The sequence below is a fragment of the Athene noctua genome, chromosome 1, assembly GCF_965140245.1.
Source record: "Athene noctua chromosome 1, bAthNoc1.hap1.1, whole genome shotgun sequence".
Lineage (NCBI taxonomy): Eukaryota > Metazoa > Chordata > Aves > Strigiformes > Strigidae > Athene > Athene noctua.
This window is the reverse complement of record NC_134037.1, coordinates 120,178,658-120,191,111: the sequence shown is the minus strand read 5'-3', so window position 1 is coordinate 120,191,111 and position 12,454 is coordinate 120,178,658. Positions and strand designations below refer to the sequence as shown.

Sequence of the window (12,454 nt, the reverse complement as noted above, 5' to 3'; positions counted from 1 at the left end):
GGCTCCCTCCGGCGAGAGACACCCCGAGAATGGTGGGGGGGAGATGGAAGGGGGGAAAGGGAGGCCGGGCCGGGGGAGCGGAGAGCCGGGGGCTGCCGTGCCGGGAGGGGGGGGGGCGGGCTGCCTGCCCGTTTCGGTCGCTAGGAGGCACAGCGAGATCAAACAACCGGGCAGCCCCGCGAACTTGAACCTGGCCGGCTCCTCCGCTGCCTCCCGGCCGGCGGGAGGGGGAGGGCGCCCAGCTCCCTCCCCCCCCCCCCCTTTCTTCTTCTTTGTTCTTAATTTTGCGCGGAGTTTGCTTGCTCTGGGAGTCAGCGGGTGATACTCGCCTTCCCCCTCCCCGGATTTCCTCCCCCCCTCCCCAAAACGTGTTGGCTGTTCCCATTGTACCCCCCAAGTCCTCCCTCTCCTTGCACCGCACCATCCCAGGACACAAACTTGGGATTAAACAGCCCCTCTCCATCCTTCCCACAGCGCGGCGCGGAGAAACGCGCGGATGCGTTGCCGGGGCATTTCCCCACGCCGCGCGTTGCCGTGCCGGGGCATTCCCCCCCCCGCCCCCCCATCACCCCCGGTACCTCCTTTCTCCCGACATTCCAAAAATCCAGCCCGATTTTCTCGGAGAGACGGTGCGGTTGTTTTGGACTGGGGGGAAAAAAAAAAAGAAAAAAAAGAAAAAAAGGAGGAGTAGGAGGGCGAAGGGGGAAAGCTGAAAAGACATGTTGGTGGAAGGGCAATTTGCATGAAAAATAGGGACGGATGGTTAGGGACCCAGGCAGGGAATTTTGATTGCCCCAGAATTAAAAGACACATCCTGCAAATCAGTGGCAAGACCAGGTGAATTCTATTTCGGCGTTTTCTTTGTAAAGCCGGTATTTTGTATTTTGTTTAGAAGTAGCAGGGATGATAAAAACATATTTTTGCTGGCTCTGCCTCCATCAGGAGCCAAATGTTTTGCAGAGAACGCGGTACCAGCCATATTTCATACGTTAGTATATAATTCTTGTTAATTAGCAATAATTTACGTTAAGAGCATAGAAAATGTTGAGGTTACGGGTTTTATATCTGTACATTTGATCATCTTGTTATTTTCAAGAACTTTGCCTCCTATAAAATTAATTAGGTGAAATGTGGAGGTGTAATCAGCAACCTCTGAATTACCACTTCATTTCCTCGTTTTGATTGTAAATCAGCCCAGTCGCTACAGACTTTAGCAAAGTCTATTTTTGTTTAGCGCTACTTTTAGCTGTCTGGTGCCGAAGCAGCGGGTTACCTTCCCCTGCTAAATAATACTGACAGCGTCAGAAAGAAATCAGGCCGCGGGAAAACATTGTAATTGAGTAATGATTATGCAGAGCTCCTCGCTAAGCCAGTTGTAAGGGGAAGATGGGTTATTTTGTGCCTTTTTGCTGTGGAGAGTTGGTGAGCTAGAAGTTAGATTTGCAAAATACCTTTGTCTGCGGCGTGCAGCGAGCTACTGGTGGAATTAGTCCTGCAATAATTTACTCCCTCGGTCCGAACGTAAGGAATTGGCTTGGGGAGAAAAACGCCATGGCCAGCAATCCTGCAGAAACACCCTGCTCCTCTCCCGGCTTCCCAAGGAGTGGGAAATGCACGTTGTGGGGCTTATCTTCTCAGTCTGTAAGTTTAGAAGAAAACCCCAGCGATTAAGACATTGTTTTTATTAATACGAACATAACCTTCATATTCCTGTGGTTGACCTTACGTTAAATTAGAAGTAGTACTAGAGGCAAGAAATGATGGACTGGATCCCTGTGTCCTAGTTGGAGCTGAGGTACGGCGAGGTAGTGTGCTCTTTCAATATTATTTTACGCAGCACAACTGGGAGCTACTCCAGATCTTCCTCCTCAATATTCAGCCTAGGTAGGGTTGAAATAAATTTAACCTGAGTTCACTGGATTTTTGCACTTTATCAAAATCAGTTCCAATATTGTGCAGTCAAATTAAAATCTATTTTTTGATTCTCTGTGGCTTTAAGTTCATTAAATGTGAAATTGGCAGCGAGCTAAAGAAGGTCAGGCTGATTAACTGTTTAGGAGTTGTGTTCTGTCTCACTTGCGTTACCTGGCAGTGTTTTGAGGTGGGTTGTATTTGTAGTACCCTCTCCTCCTGCTCGCTGCTGTTAGCCTCCCTGTTGTATTGCACAGAGAGAGGAATACCAGCACGCTGCTGGTATATTTTTTTTTTCCTCGTGAAAGGCAATAGTGATGGAGACTGCACAGAGATTGCCAAGGTATTTCTCTGCGAACTTAACCAAAAAAAAAACCAACCAACCACCAACAGAAAAGAGAGCCGTGTCTGCCTTCTTAGAGCATCCACTGACGATTCTGTGAGCAGAAATAGCCTCATAATGAAGCTTTTTGGAGCTCATTCAGAAAATTTGTCAACTTTGACAACATTAGGCAAGGTATTTTCAGTTTAAAGAAGGCACTTCTCACTGTTGGGAGGAAATGTGGCAGTCGCTTGGCCACGCTGATTTTTAGATGCTGAGGGCCACTGGTGCTAACACGTTCAAGATAATTCAGGCGTTCCTTTATTTCAGGGTAAAAAAGGAAAAATTACTAATTGCCTTGTTTCCTTAAGTACTACAAAATATCCCGTCTAGCTAACGTCTCTAGGTGGACTTGGTCGTGAATTTGATATTTATTTGAACCCTGAGGAGTAGCTAAAAATTAAGAGGTGCCTCTCTCCCCCCCCCCCCCCTCCCCCGCTTCCCCACAGATATTTCTGCTGCACTTGCTTTTTATCATTTCGGTTTTCTGCCATTTATTTATTTATTTATTTGTCTCATCCCTCCCCGCCCCCCCCCCCCCTTCCCCCCCCCGCCTATAATTCCCGGCTTTACGAATTTTTCAATTGGAAGCCACAAATGGGCTGATAGGGATAGTGACACAGATACACACGTAAACGTATGCACGTGCATTATAGGGGCTATATGTGCCCTGAGTGTCGGTGTGTGCGGCCATGCGGTCTGGCTCTCCCTCTTTTCTTTTACGCGCACACACGCTACCTGCACGGCCTGTGTAGGGAATATACAATATCTGTATGTCGAAACACCTTTTGTCTGCACCCGAGCAGTTCAGGCTTCTGAATTTTAGAAAGTAGGTCTGGCTGGTGGAAAATACACACCCGTGTGTGTGTGAGAGAGTGTGTGCGGTGCTTTTAGCCTTGAATTCATACACATAAATAATATATCTGGCAATAAAACACCATATTCGCTTCTCTTCGTAGTACCACAAGAGTTTTGCCCAGTATTCTTTCAGCCTATTCATTTAATTTTAGCACTGAATCGTTCCATCAAGTCAGAAATTTGTCCTCGTGTGGGAACACAGAGGCAGTTGCGGTGCTCGCCCTCCCGAGTTTTTTAGGCTACAGCTGCTTCTGCAAAATCTCTTCCCTGTAACTGATGAATTCATCATCTCCTCGCTGCTGTGCTAATAGCTGTGTTGCATGGGTGTAGTTGGGGGGGCAGCAGGCGGACGTTGTGAGCAGGGTGTAATATTCATGAAGAGGGGGCTCAGCGTGTTCCTCCCTTCCTTCCCCCCCCCCCCCCCCGCCGCACCCGGTGCCTTTCCCGAGAGCTCTAATGATTCTCCTTTTGTTTCTCAAACTGCAGCCGAACCTCTTGAAGCCATTCTCACTGATGACGAACCTGAACATGGCACATTGGGAGCTCCGGAAGGGGACCACGACCTCCTCACTTGTGGCCAGTGTCAGATGAACTTCCCGTTGGGGGACATTCTTATTTTTATTGAGCACAAACGGAAACAATGCAATGGCAGTCTCTGCTTAGAGAAGGCTGTGGATAAGCCACCTTCACCCTCACCAAGTGAGCTGAAAAAAGCATCCAATCCTGTGGAGGTTGGCATCCAGGTTACGCCAGAGGATGACGATTGTTTATCAACGTCATCTAGAGGAATTTGCCCTAAACAGGAACATATAGCAGGTAAATTAAAAGCAAGGAGAAGTGTTTGCGAGTTGATTTCCGTTTCAGTCGCACCGTAGCGTGTTCGCAGTTGTAAAACTGCCGTGTCTGTCTCTCTGTTCTGCTTGCTGTGACGGCCAATGTGTTAAATACCCTGCCTTCGGTTAGCGGTGAGCGCACCACCGGTATTTCCTAGTTGCCCGTGCAGAGGCAGGATCAACAGGCACGTGCCGTGCCAGCCGGTATTTCTAACAGTATTGTTTGAGGCTGCTCTCGTGATTTGCCTGTATTGTAGTCACCGTCCGCCGGTGTCTCGCCTGCTGTAGCGCTGCGGGAGGAGATTTCAGAGCCTGCCACGCGAGGAGCTTTCGAGTCTTTGGCAAAGTCAGGGGGGAAAGAGTTAACCCAGCGTCAGCCAGCCTTGGTTCCATGTTGGCTGTCAGCGTATGGACTGTAATTAAACACAGCCCCATGGCAAAGTGACACCACCGACCTTGACTTTAAGATGCCATTTTCGACTGGCCAGGCCAGAGTAGAGAGGGCAGTTGCTGAAGCGCACAGACATGCTTATTCGAAAAGTTTAAGGGCATGTTGGAAATTTCAAAAGGTTGGTTTGACAGGAAAGGCCGCTCTCTGCAGCCTGCCTCCTCAGCCAAATGATAAATGCTTCGCTGTGCTCTCTCTTGTCTCTGATGTGGTTTTGACAGATGTATCTTGATTTTGTTTGCGGTTTACACAACCACATGTCAGCTGTACAAATGTCCGAGGCAGAGTTCCGTTTTGTGCAACGAACAATATGAAATGTATTATTTTTCTTTTTAAAAAAAGGGAAAATAATTCCATTTATTAGAATATATATAATATTTTTTTTTAAAGTGGGAAAGCCATTTGCTGTGCAGCTATTTTCACAAATGAGGGTGAAAAAACAGCGTACTGCATGAAAGAAAATCCCAGAGCCCTGGGAGTGTAACAAGGCACGCTCTGCATTTAAAATCCTGCTAGTAAACAAAAGTACTACCCGTTTGCAGCGAGCGTTGCAAATCACTTCAAACCGCGCCAATACTACCGGTTGAAAAAGGCGAGACTGCAGCGTATCGACGCCAACAAATGCCTGAACCAATTTCAAACCCCCTCCCCTCCCTCCCAGTGATGTTTGGGATGTGGCACTGCTGGTACCTCTCTTCGGGGAGCCCACGGCACTGCTTTGGGTTGTCAGAGGCACAGTACCTCATCACATGATGTGCTGGAGCTTGTCTTGGGCTTGCTCTGGCCGCAAAGTTAAACCATAATAGGGCAGTAGGAGCTGGGAGGTACAGTGCGATACTCCCTCAGCCTCCCTGGCCTCCAAAACTGGCTGTCAAATCACGCTGGAGAGCTGTAGTTTGGAAGTATGTGTCGGTGCGCGCATGTCTGTCCATGCACATGTGTAGCTGCAAAGCCGTGTGTGTGCACACGCACGCGTCATGTGAATGAATATATGCTGTTCTTGCAGAGTAATAGGTATGACTTAGAATACGTGTGTAAATGCATGTTTAAGAGGAAACCGAGGCTCAGCTACTGCTAAGCTACATTTTGAACGAGGCTTAAGAACCCCAGTAATTCTGCATATTGTGCTTCCTAGTCACGGATGTTAAAGGTGTTTTTGTTTTGGTTTTTTTTTTTTTTTTTCCCAGCGTGGTAGAGGGCAGTGCCCATTTCCATGTGCTGCCTGCGATCTGATGGAAAACGAGCAGAAGCGTAGGGCATGATTAATGAAGCGGGAGCCTGGTGGAAGGGATTTGTAGTCTTCCGAGCTCTGGAGCCATACTAAATCACCAAATATGGAGGAGCGGCCGTATGATGTAACGCTGTATTTACGTACGGCGCCACTCTGTTGAAAAGACAAAACACAGTATCTGTCAAACAAGAATTAAACCCGCTTTCCTCGCTGTGGTCCCAAATAGGTCCCTAGGCCGGAGGAACGGCCATGCCAGGGGGTTTTGCATGAGGGAAACTCCTCAGCTGAGGGTTTTGCTCCGGCATTCGTTCGGCACAGGAGGCTCGGCAAGCCAAATCAGGCTTTTGCGTGGCATGGGTGACACGAAGCGAACAGGATTTGGCCTCACGTGATGTCACGGGGCCATTGATTCAGAAAAGCTGTGGTTTTAACTGACTTCAAATGGTTTGGTGAGCGGAGGGCAATGGGTAGGGAGAGGTGCATGTCAGCAGGGGCCCGATCCTGCCCGCTCTTAGGCGTAGGGATCTCCTTTGCTCTGACAGTGGGCCCGGCTGGGAGTGGGCTTGGTGCTGTGCAGGAGGGTCCATGGTGCAAGGCACAAGTGCTGTTGTGAGCAGAGACTGAGTTGCAGTTGCTCAGGCATCTCCCGCCCTGAGTTTTCTGTGTGGTGTTGCCCAGCCGTGCCAGCGGACAGGAGGTCTGGGAGCGCAGGGCTTCTCCTGCACCTCCTGGCTGGGATGGAGCCGAGTGGTGCGGGGGTCCCCTGATTGTTCCTGGTGGTGGGGAATGCAGCTGAGTTGTGGAAGATGGGTAAGGAGCACCAGGAGTTATGGGATCTTGCGCTGTCCCTCCCCTTCGTGTTTTCATCTCCCCTTTAACTTGGATGAGTTCAGCTCCCTGTGTCACAAAGAAGTGTGGCAATAACTGGAGTGACCCCCTGCTTGTAGCCAGGAGTTTGTGGGGTCTGGCAGTAAAATTACCAGTGAGGGTCTTGGGAGTGAGCTGTGGCATTCAGGTTTCTGGAAGGCCCCTGCAGTGAACCTCAGGCTCTTCCAATTCTGCTATTTTATATCTGATTTCTGTACAAGAATGTAAAATGCAAAAAGATATGAGTGTGTAATTAAAAAAAAAAAACACAAAAGGACAGAGGCCACCTTCACAAAAATACATAAGAGTTGAGGGAACTGATTCTTGCTGGTAAGAGACCAGAAAATACGTATTTAGTAGCAGTGTAAAGATGTCCCCAACTAGTCGTTAGGCTGAAAGAGGTGTTACAGGTTAGCACTGGATACGGAGGTGTGCTGTAGGTTAGCTCTGGGTGCAGTTTTGTAGCCAGTAAGTTGGTGCATTACAGTAAAGATCATCTTAAGTAGTGGTTAAGGATCCAGCTCATCTTAAGAGAAGGAAGGAGGCATCGAGTCATTCAAATGCAGGGAGAAATGATGCCTGTTTTAACCGTCGGTAGGCTGCTCTTTATCCTCACCGTTTTCCAGAGACGGGGATGAGTAGGAGAGCTGATATGTATACGTGCAACCTGTGCAGTGGCAGTGAGATCCATATAGGTGCAGGCGTGCGTACCTCTCTCTTGCGTGTTGGTGTCTGTCTGCGCGTAGCTTTGACTTGCTATAAAATTTTGAGTGATGCTGATCCAGCGTTATAGCTGAAATGTCGTAAATTTAACTGAAAATTAATAGGATATGTTGTGTGGGTCCAATGAGGCAGCTTTCATCAATATGTATGTCAAAGCCTCACCACCAGATACCGGCAGCCCGTGATTTGCAGTGAGTGCTACGGCAGGGCTTTAGTTATCCACTCTCATATTTTACAATAGGGGGAAATATTAACTGAAGTATCTAGAGATCAGTGAATGTAAAATTGCTGTTCACTTATTGAAAAGGCTGAAGAAATATTTATCGTCCGCTGGTGTCAGGTTTTAGTGGTTTGTTTGTTGAATGTATAAATCCGAGGGAATTAATGAAAGGTTGGTTTTTTGGGTGAGGAAGGATCTTAAATGTTACTTGGATTCAGTTGGAGGAACGCTTTGGAGTGCTGCTGCATATTCCTCTTCATAATGCCGAGCGTGTATCTGCGGATGCTGTATTTACTGTACAAAGAGGGGAGGAGGAGGGGAGGTCATTTTTACTGCTCGAATCCTTTATTCTCAAGCTGCTTGTGGCATTCAAATAAAATACGTGGGAAAATGGCATAAGAAAAAATCGCTGTCTGCAGTAATTGGGGGAGGGTGGACATAATGCAGTCCTAAATTTTTGACCAAGTACCTTTGATTATTACAGTTCTCGGGAGGTAATGTCTTTTGAGTAGTCATTACACCACAGAAATTTTCTTGGGCTGTTGTTAGTAGTTGCCATTATAATTCTGTAGATTGTAAATTGCAATTCCTTACTATTTTGTTTTGTTCCGAAGACAAAAAAATTATTGATGTCTGTGTTGAGTAGTTAGCAGTACATCTGGACAATAAGAAAAAAAAAAAAAAGGGTGGGAGGAAAGAATATGGAAATATTTTGGAGTCAAATTCTGTCTGCTTTCCCCATACAAAGAAACAGAAAGCACAGGCTGGGTAAAAACAGTTGCAGGCAGGAAAAATAGTGAGGGTGCTACCCAAGGGCTCCCACTCCTGAGATTCAGAGCCCTGCGTACAAGCTGTATTTGTAAATAAGACAGAGAAAGGTTGTGAACTGGCAGCTTGGCTGTTTTGTCAAAGTACAATGTCAGAGAAACTCTTTCTAAGACAAATTGTAAATAGAAGTGTCACGATGATTGCATGATTGAGCTCCAGAAGTGTCTTGCAATTGTTGGCATTGTCAGAAGACTTTTGAAAGCTTAATTAAAGGCGGTGGCCTGTGCGGCTGTGAAATTTACTTCTCGGGGGGGAAAATGTAAAAAATGTAGGGGATCAAAAAGTTGCTCTAATGCAACTCGCGCGGGGATACACACAAGAGTCAATAGTTTCTCTGCTTGCCCCGTTGCCGTTTATAAATAACATTTTTTTAAGAAGCAAACACGTGACACCAATATCATTCTTTGTATGAGGTAAAGATTGTGTTAGTTTTCCTATTCCCTGCTGTTACAGACAGTTAATGTAAAAATGGTTCTTTATTGGAAACACAAATAGGAGTTTGCTTGAAGCACGGAAGCAGGGTAGAAAGTTTCCCTCTGCCTCGCCGTGATCCTTCCAGGGGAACACCAGCGTGTTGTGGTGCCCTGAATCTTTCTGGTTTTTTGTTTCCGCCAATGAGGTCTTCTGGTTTAGAGGATGAGAAATGTGTTTTGCATTCTTTATCCTATTGTATGGGACATTTAACTGGGGAAGCTCACCGTGGGCAGGAGCATCGCTGCATCCAGAAGGCTTGTGGTTGAAGAGGCAGCCTGGCACGCGTTAAACTTCATGTAGATCTGAAAAGGTGCATGTTAGCATCACGTACCCAAAGCTTTGAAAATAATGCGTGTGATAAATGTAAGGCTCTGTGCAGTGAGTCCCAGCACCGAACGCCGGGTGATGGAAACTGAGGCAGGGAGTAAATTAAACACCTTCTAATTAGCCCAGTGGGAGAAATAAAGTCTTCCCTAAACATTCCCATAATTTGGTAATGCCTCTTTTAAAGAGGAGGAGGCCTGTTAGCATCACCCCGTTTTGTATATGCAACCCTCAGCCCATGAGCTCTTTCCTATTTCATTCAAATAATAAAGACGATTAAAGACCCTTGCGAGGCAGTGTCAGGCAATGGGAGTTCAGCCTCCAGTTGTTTGCCTGCACGCATCCTCATTACGGACATTTTTTGGACAAAATTCTCTTCAAGCTTTGGTCTGTTTTTATATCCAGCCGTACCAGCTTTGTGCAATAAAAGGCATTTAGCATCAAGCTGGACACGGCCTGGCATGTTGCCACTTGTTTGTTTTTTTGGGGGGGGGGTTGGTTTTGGTGTTTTGTTTTGTGTTTTTTGTTGTTGTTGTTGTTGTAGTTGTGGGGTTTTTTAGCTAATCGCTCAGGATCTCTCATTACCTTTCTGCTGGTTGTGATTTTGTCCAGGTCGGGGTGCTGCCAGTGATGTTGTGAGTCCAAGGAGGTTGTCTTCTCAGCCTGGCAGGCGTTTGAATGCAGCTTCCGTCCAGGAGGGCTCTGTTCTATGTGCCAGATTCTAGGATATTGCACAAGTTCATAAAATAAGCCAAGCTCATATATTTTAATACATTAAGACCTTATATATATATATACTGATACCAGTAGCATGGCCCTAAAATTAACCATTATTTTTTTTTGTTTTTCCCCCCACTTGGGCTAACAAACATATTTCATCTCACTTTGTACGAACACAGTAGCTCCAGCTTGATTTATGGTAACGTGGGGCAATAGCGGCTTTGGGCCCACGATGGCTGGTACCAGTCCTGTGATTTGTTATGTACTTTTAAAAATAACAGGCACATTAGCGGACCCACAAACCGCCTGAACAGTTGGGGTGGATCTGTTTTGCATTTCATAATGAATTTCCATGAAACACAGATTGCTCCTTAGGGCCCCCATCCATGAGTGTGTGTTGTCCCACCGGACACGCACCCAGCAGCACCTGTGTGCTGAAACGCTTTGCAGGAGCGGGACCGGCAACCGCAGACCCTTGTGGATGGGCAGACCAAGTGCTCGTGTTATTCGAACCCTCCTGTGTTATTGCCAAACGCATTTTGAAGCCCATAAACATCCTCCCCATCTTCCTAATCAGGTTTAGTATGCAATGCATCCCGCATGGGGTTCAGTGAGTTTGTTTCCCAACCTTTATTGGCCGGCTGCACTCTCTGTGCATCCTTAAAATATTTCAGCGAGGCTTTTCGCTCCTCTTCCGTGAGGGCTGGTAACTTGGTGGCTGCTCCCCGGCTCATTCTTCATTCGAAGGTGGCATCGCCTCGGGTTGGCAAGGGAAAGGTTTGCGGTGTGGGGTGTGGTGAGGTCAGCCCCGATCCCAGCAGGGAATTTGTGTTCTTCATTTGCCTTTACAATCGGAGCACAGCTACTGTACCTTGGAGCAGCTCTCAGGTGTGAGCTCAGATGGGCGCATGTAAATGTCCTGTCAGATGCAACACAGGAATATTAATGTTTCCTCACCACCACGCTATAATAAAGCTGTACACAGCCAGCTTAATATGCAGCCGGGCTGGGGAATAAAACTTCGATAGCCTAGCGTGAGTGACAGCGGTGGAAAAAAATATTCGATATGCCACAGTTTGCATTCTTGTTTTCCTTTGATCTAAAGCAAAATGAAAACATCCACTTCTTTCCCACCTCGTTTCATATAGGTGTTCTTCTCTTCCTCTGCAAAATCAGCTAGGAAGTAAGGAAAGAAAACAAAGTATGGGGCACAGTGCACAAGTATTTGAAGCACACTAATGCCAGCCTGCTGGGGATGTAATTTTTCCTAGCATTAGCAAACATTTTTTTTTTAATACTTGGCATCATTTGCTTTGTTTTTCATTCTTTTTTAGTATCCAGGTCTGGTTGAAACAAAGAAAATAGTCACCACCATCAGGGATGGGAGCCCCCTTTGCTCCCCCAGGGTGCAGGCACAGCTGGGGCTGTACATCCCCTTCACAGAGGTTGCATTTGCATCTTCTTCTAGGTTCAGATCTTCAGCTCCAGCCAAAGGTGTCTGTTTTTCAGCGCAGCAGTGCTACAGGATTTTTAATAATGTGCTCATTTAACTGAATCAACAGCTGTCAGGAGCGGTTGTAGTAAATCCACAAAATGCACAAAGAAAAATACATACGTTTCCTGAAACAAAACACTTGAAACAAATTGGCTGCCAAAAAAAGCTGCTGAATTCTGGGTTTGCAGACAGTGCACCAAAGTGTTTCTTCTCCCTGCTCTCCCCAGAGACCTCTCCCCGCTTGCCTGCTGCAATTCTGCTGGAACTTTTTACCTGAACAGGTTGCTGTTAAAAAACCCCATTCCCCTATCTGATGGGTTTGGAGCTCAGCTCTAGCTTAGATTTTTTGTGTTTCGCACTAAATAGCTATAAAACACCAAGACTGGAGCAAGAAGCAAAAACCAAATAACTGCATTAACCGTCAAGAAAATGAGCCTTAATATCCCTGTGAAATAGCTGTCGAGGAGAAGCAGTGCTTCAACTCTGCCCTTCCAGGTGGGCGTTGTCAGGGTGGTTTTCAGGTCTGAAGCAGCTTCAGAGGGGGCTAAATTCGCACTGGAGCCAGGTGCACTGGTGGAGGGAGACCTGGGGGAGCTTTGGTCAGTCAAAACCCAAGGACTTTCTGCTTCCATCCTCCCCCTGCTCTGCATAAGTGCTGAACAATTACACCTACAATTTGATCTTAGCTTCAGATAGAAAAACCTCTGCCTAAATAAACAGTGGAATTACTGCTGAACAACAAAGGCTTAGAGAAGAGCCCTGCCTTCAGTGGTGTTATTATTGTTGTGGATATTATTATTATTATTATTATTATTACTGCTATTACTACAACTATTACCTTTTAAAAATTAACACACATTACAGTTACTCACTCCTTAGGAAGTAAGGAGGTTTAATTTTGCATTCATTGCTTGCTTAATTGATTTAGCAAGCAGTGAAATATAAAATGCAAAAATAAAAATGTCCCTCCAGCCTCCCCCCCCCCCCCCTCCCCAATTCACAGCAATTAATTTGTTACTTTGCTGCAGCATGCCAGATTATTTTTTTTCAGACACTGAGTGACTCAACTGGGTTTCGTTGCATTTTAGCTACTGTGTTTATTCTTTCTGGAGTAAGATAATAGATAAAGGAAAAGTGTCG

The 12,454-nt window shown here is 46.4% G+C and overlaps 1 protein-coding gene across 5 annotated transcripts in view; it reads left to right on the top strand.

Moving 5' to 3' along the window:
• The window catches only part of BCL11A (BCL11 transcription factor A), a 73,676-nt gene that overhangs the window by 2,409 nt on the left and 58,813 nt on the right, over window positions 1–12,454 (top strand). For all 5 annotated transcript variants that reach the window (XM_074909682.1, XM_074909590.1, XM_074909503.1 and 2 more), the window contains exon 2: window positions 3,638–3,967. In XM_074909682.1, the coding sequence (XP_074765783.1) occupies window positions 3,638–3,967 (330 nt within the window). The remainder of the gene's footprint in view (window positions 1–3,637; window positions 3,968–12,454) is intronic.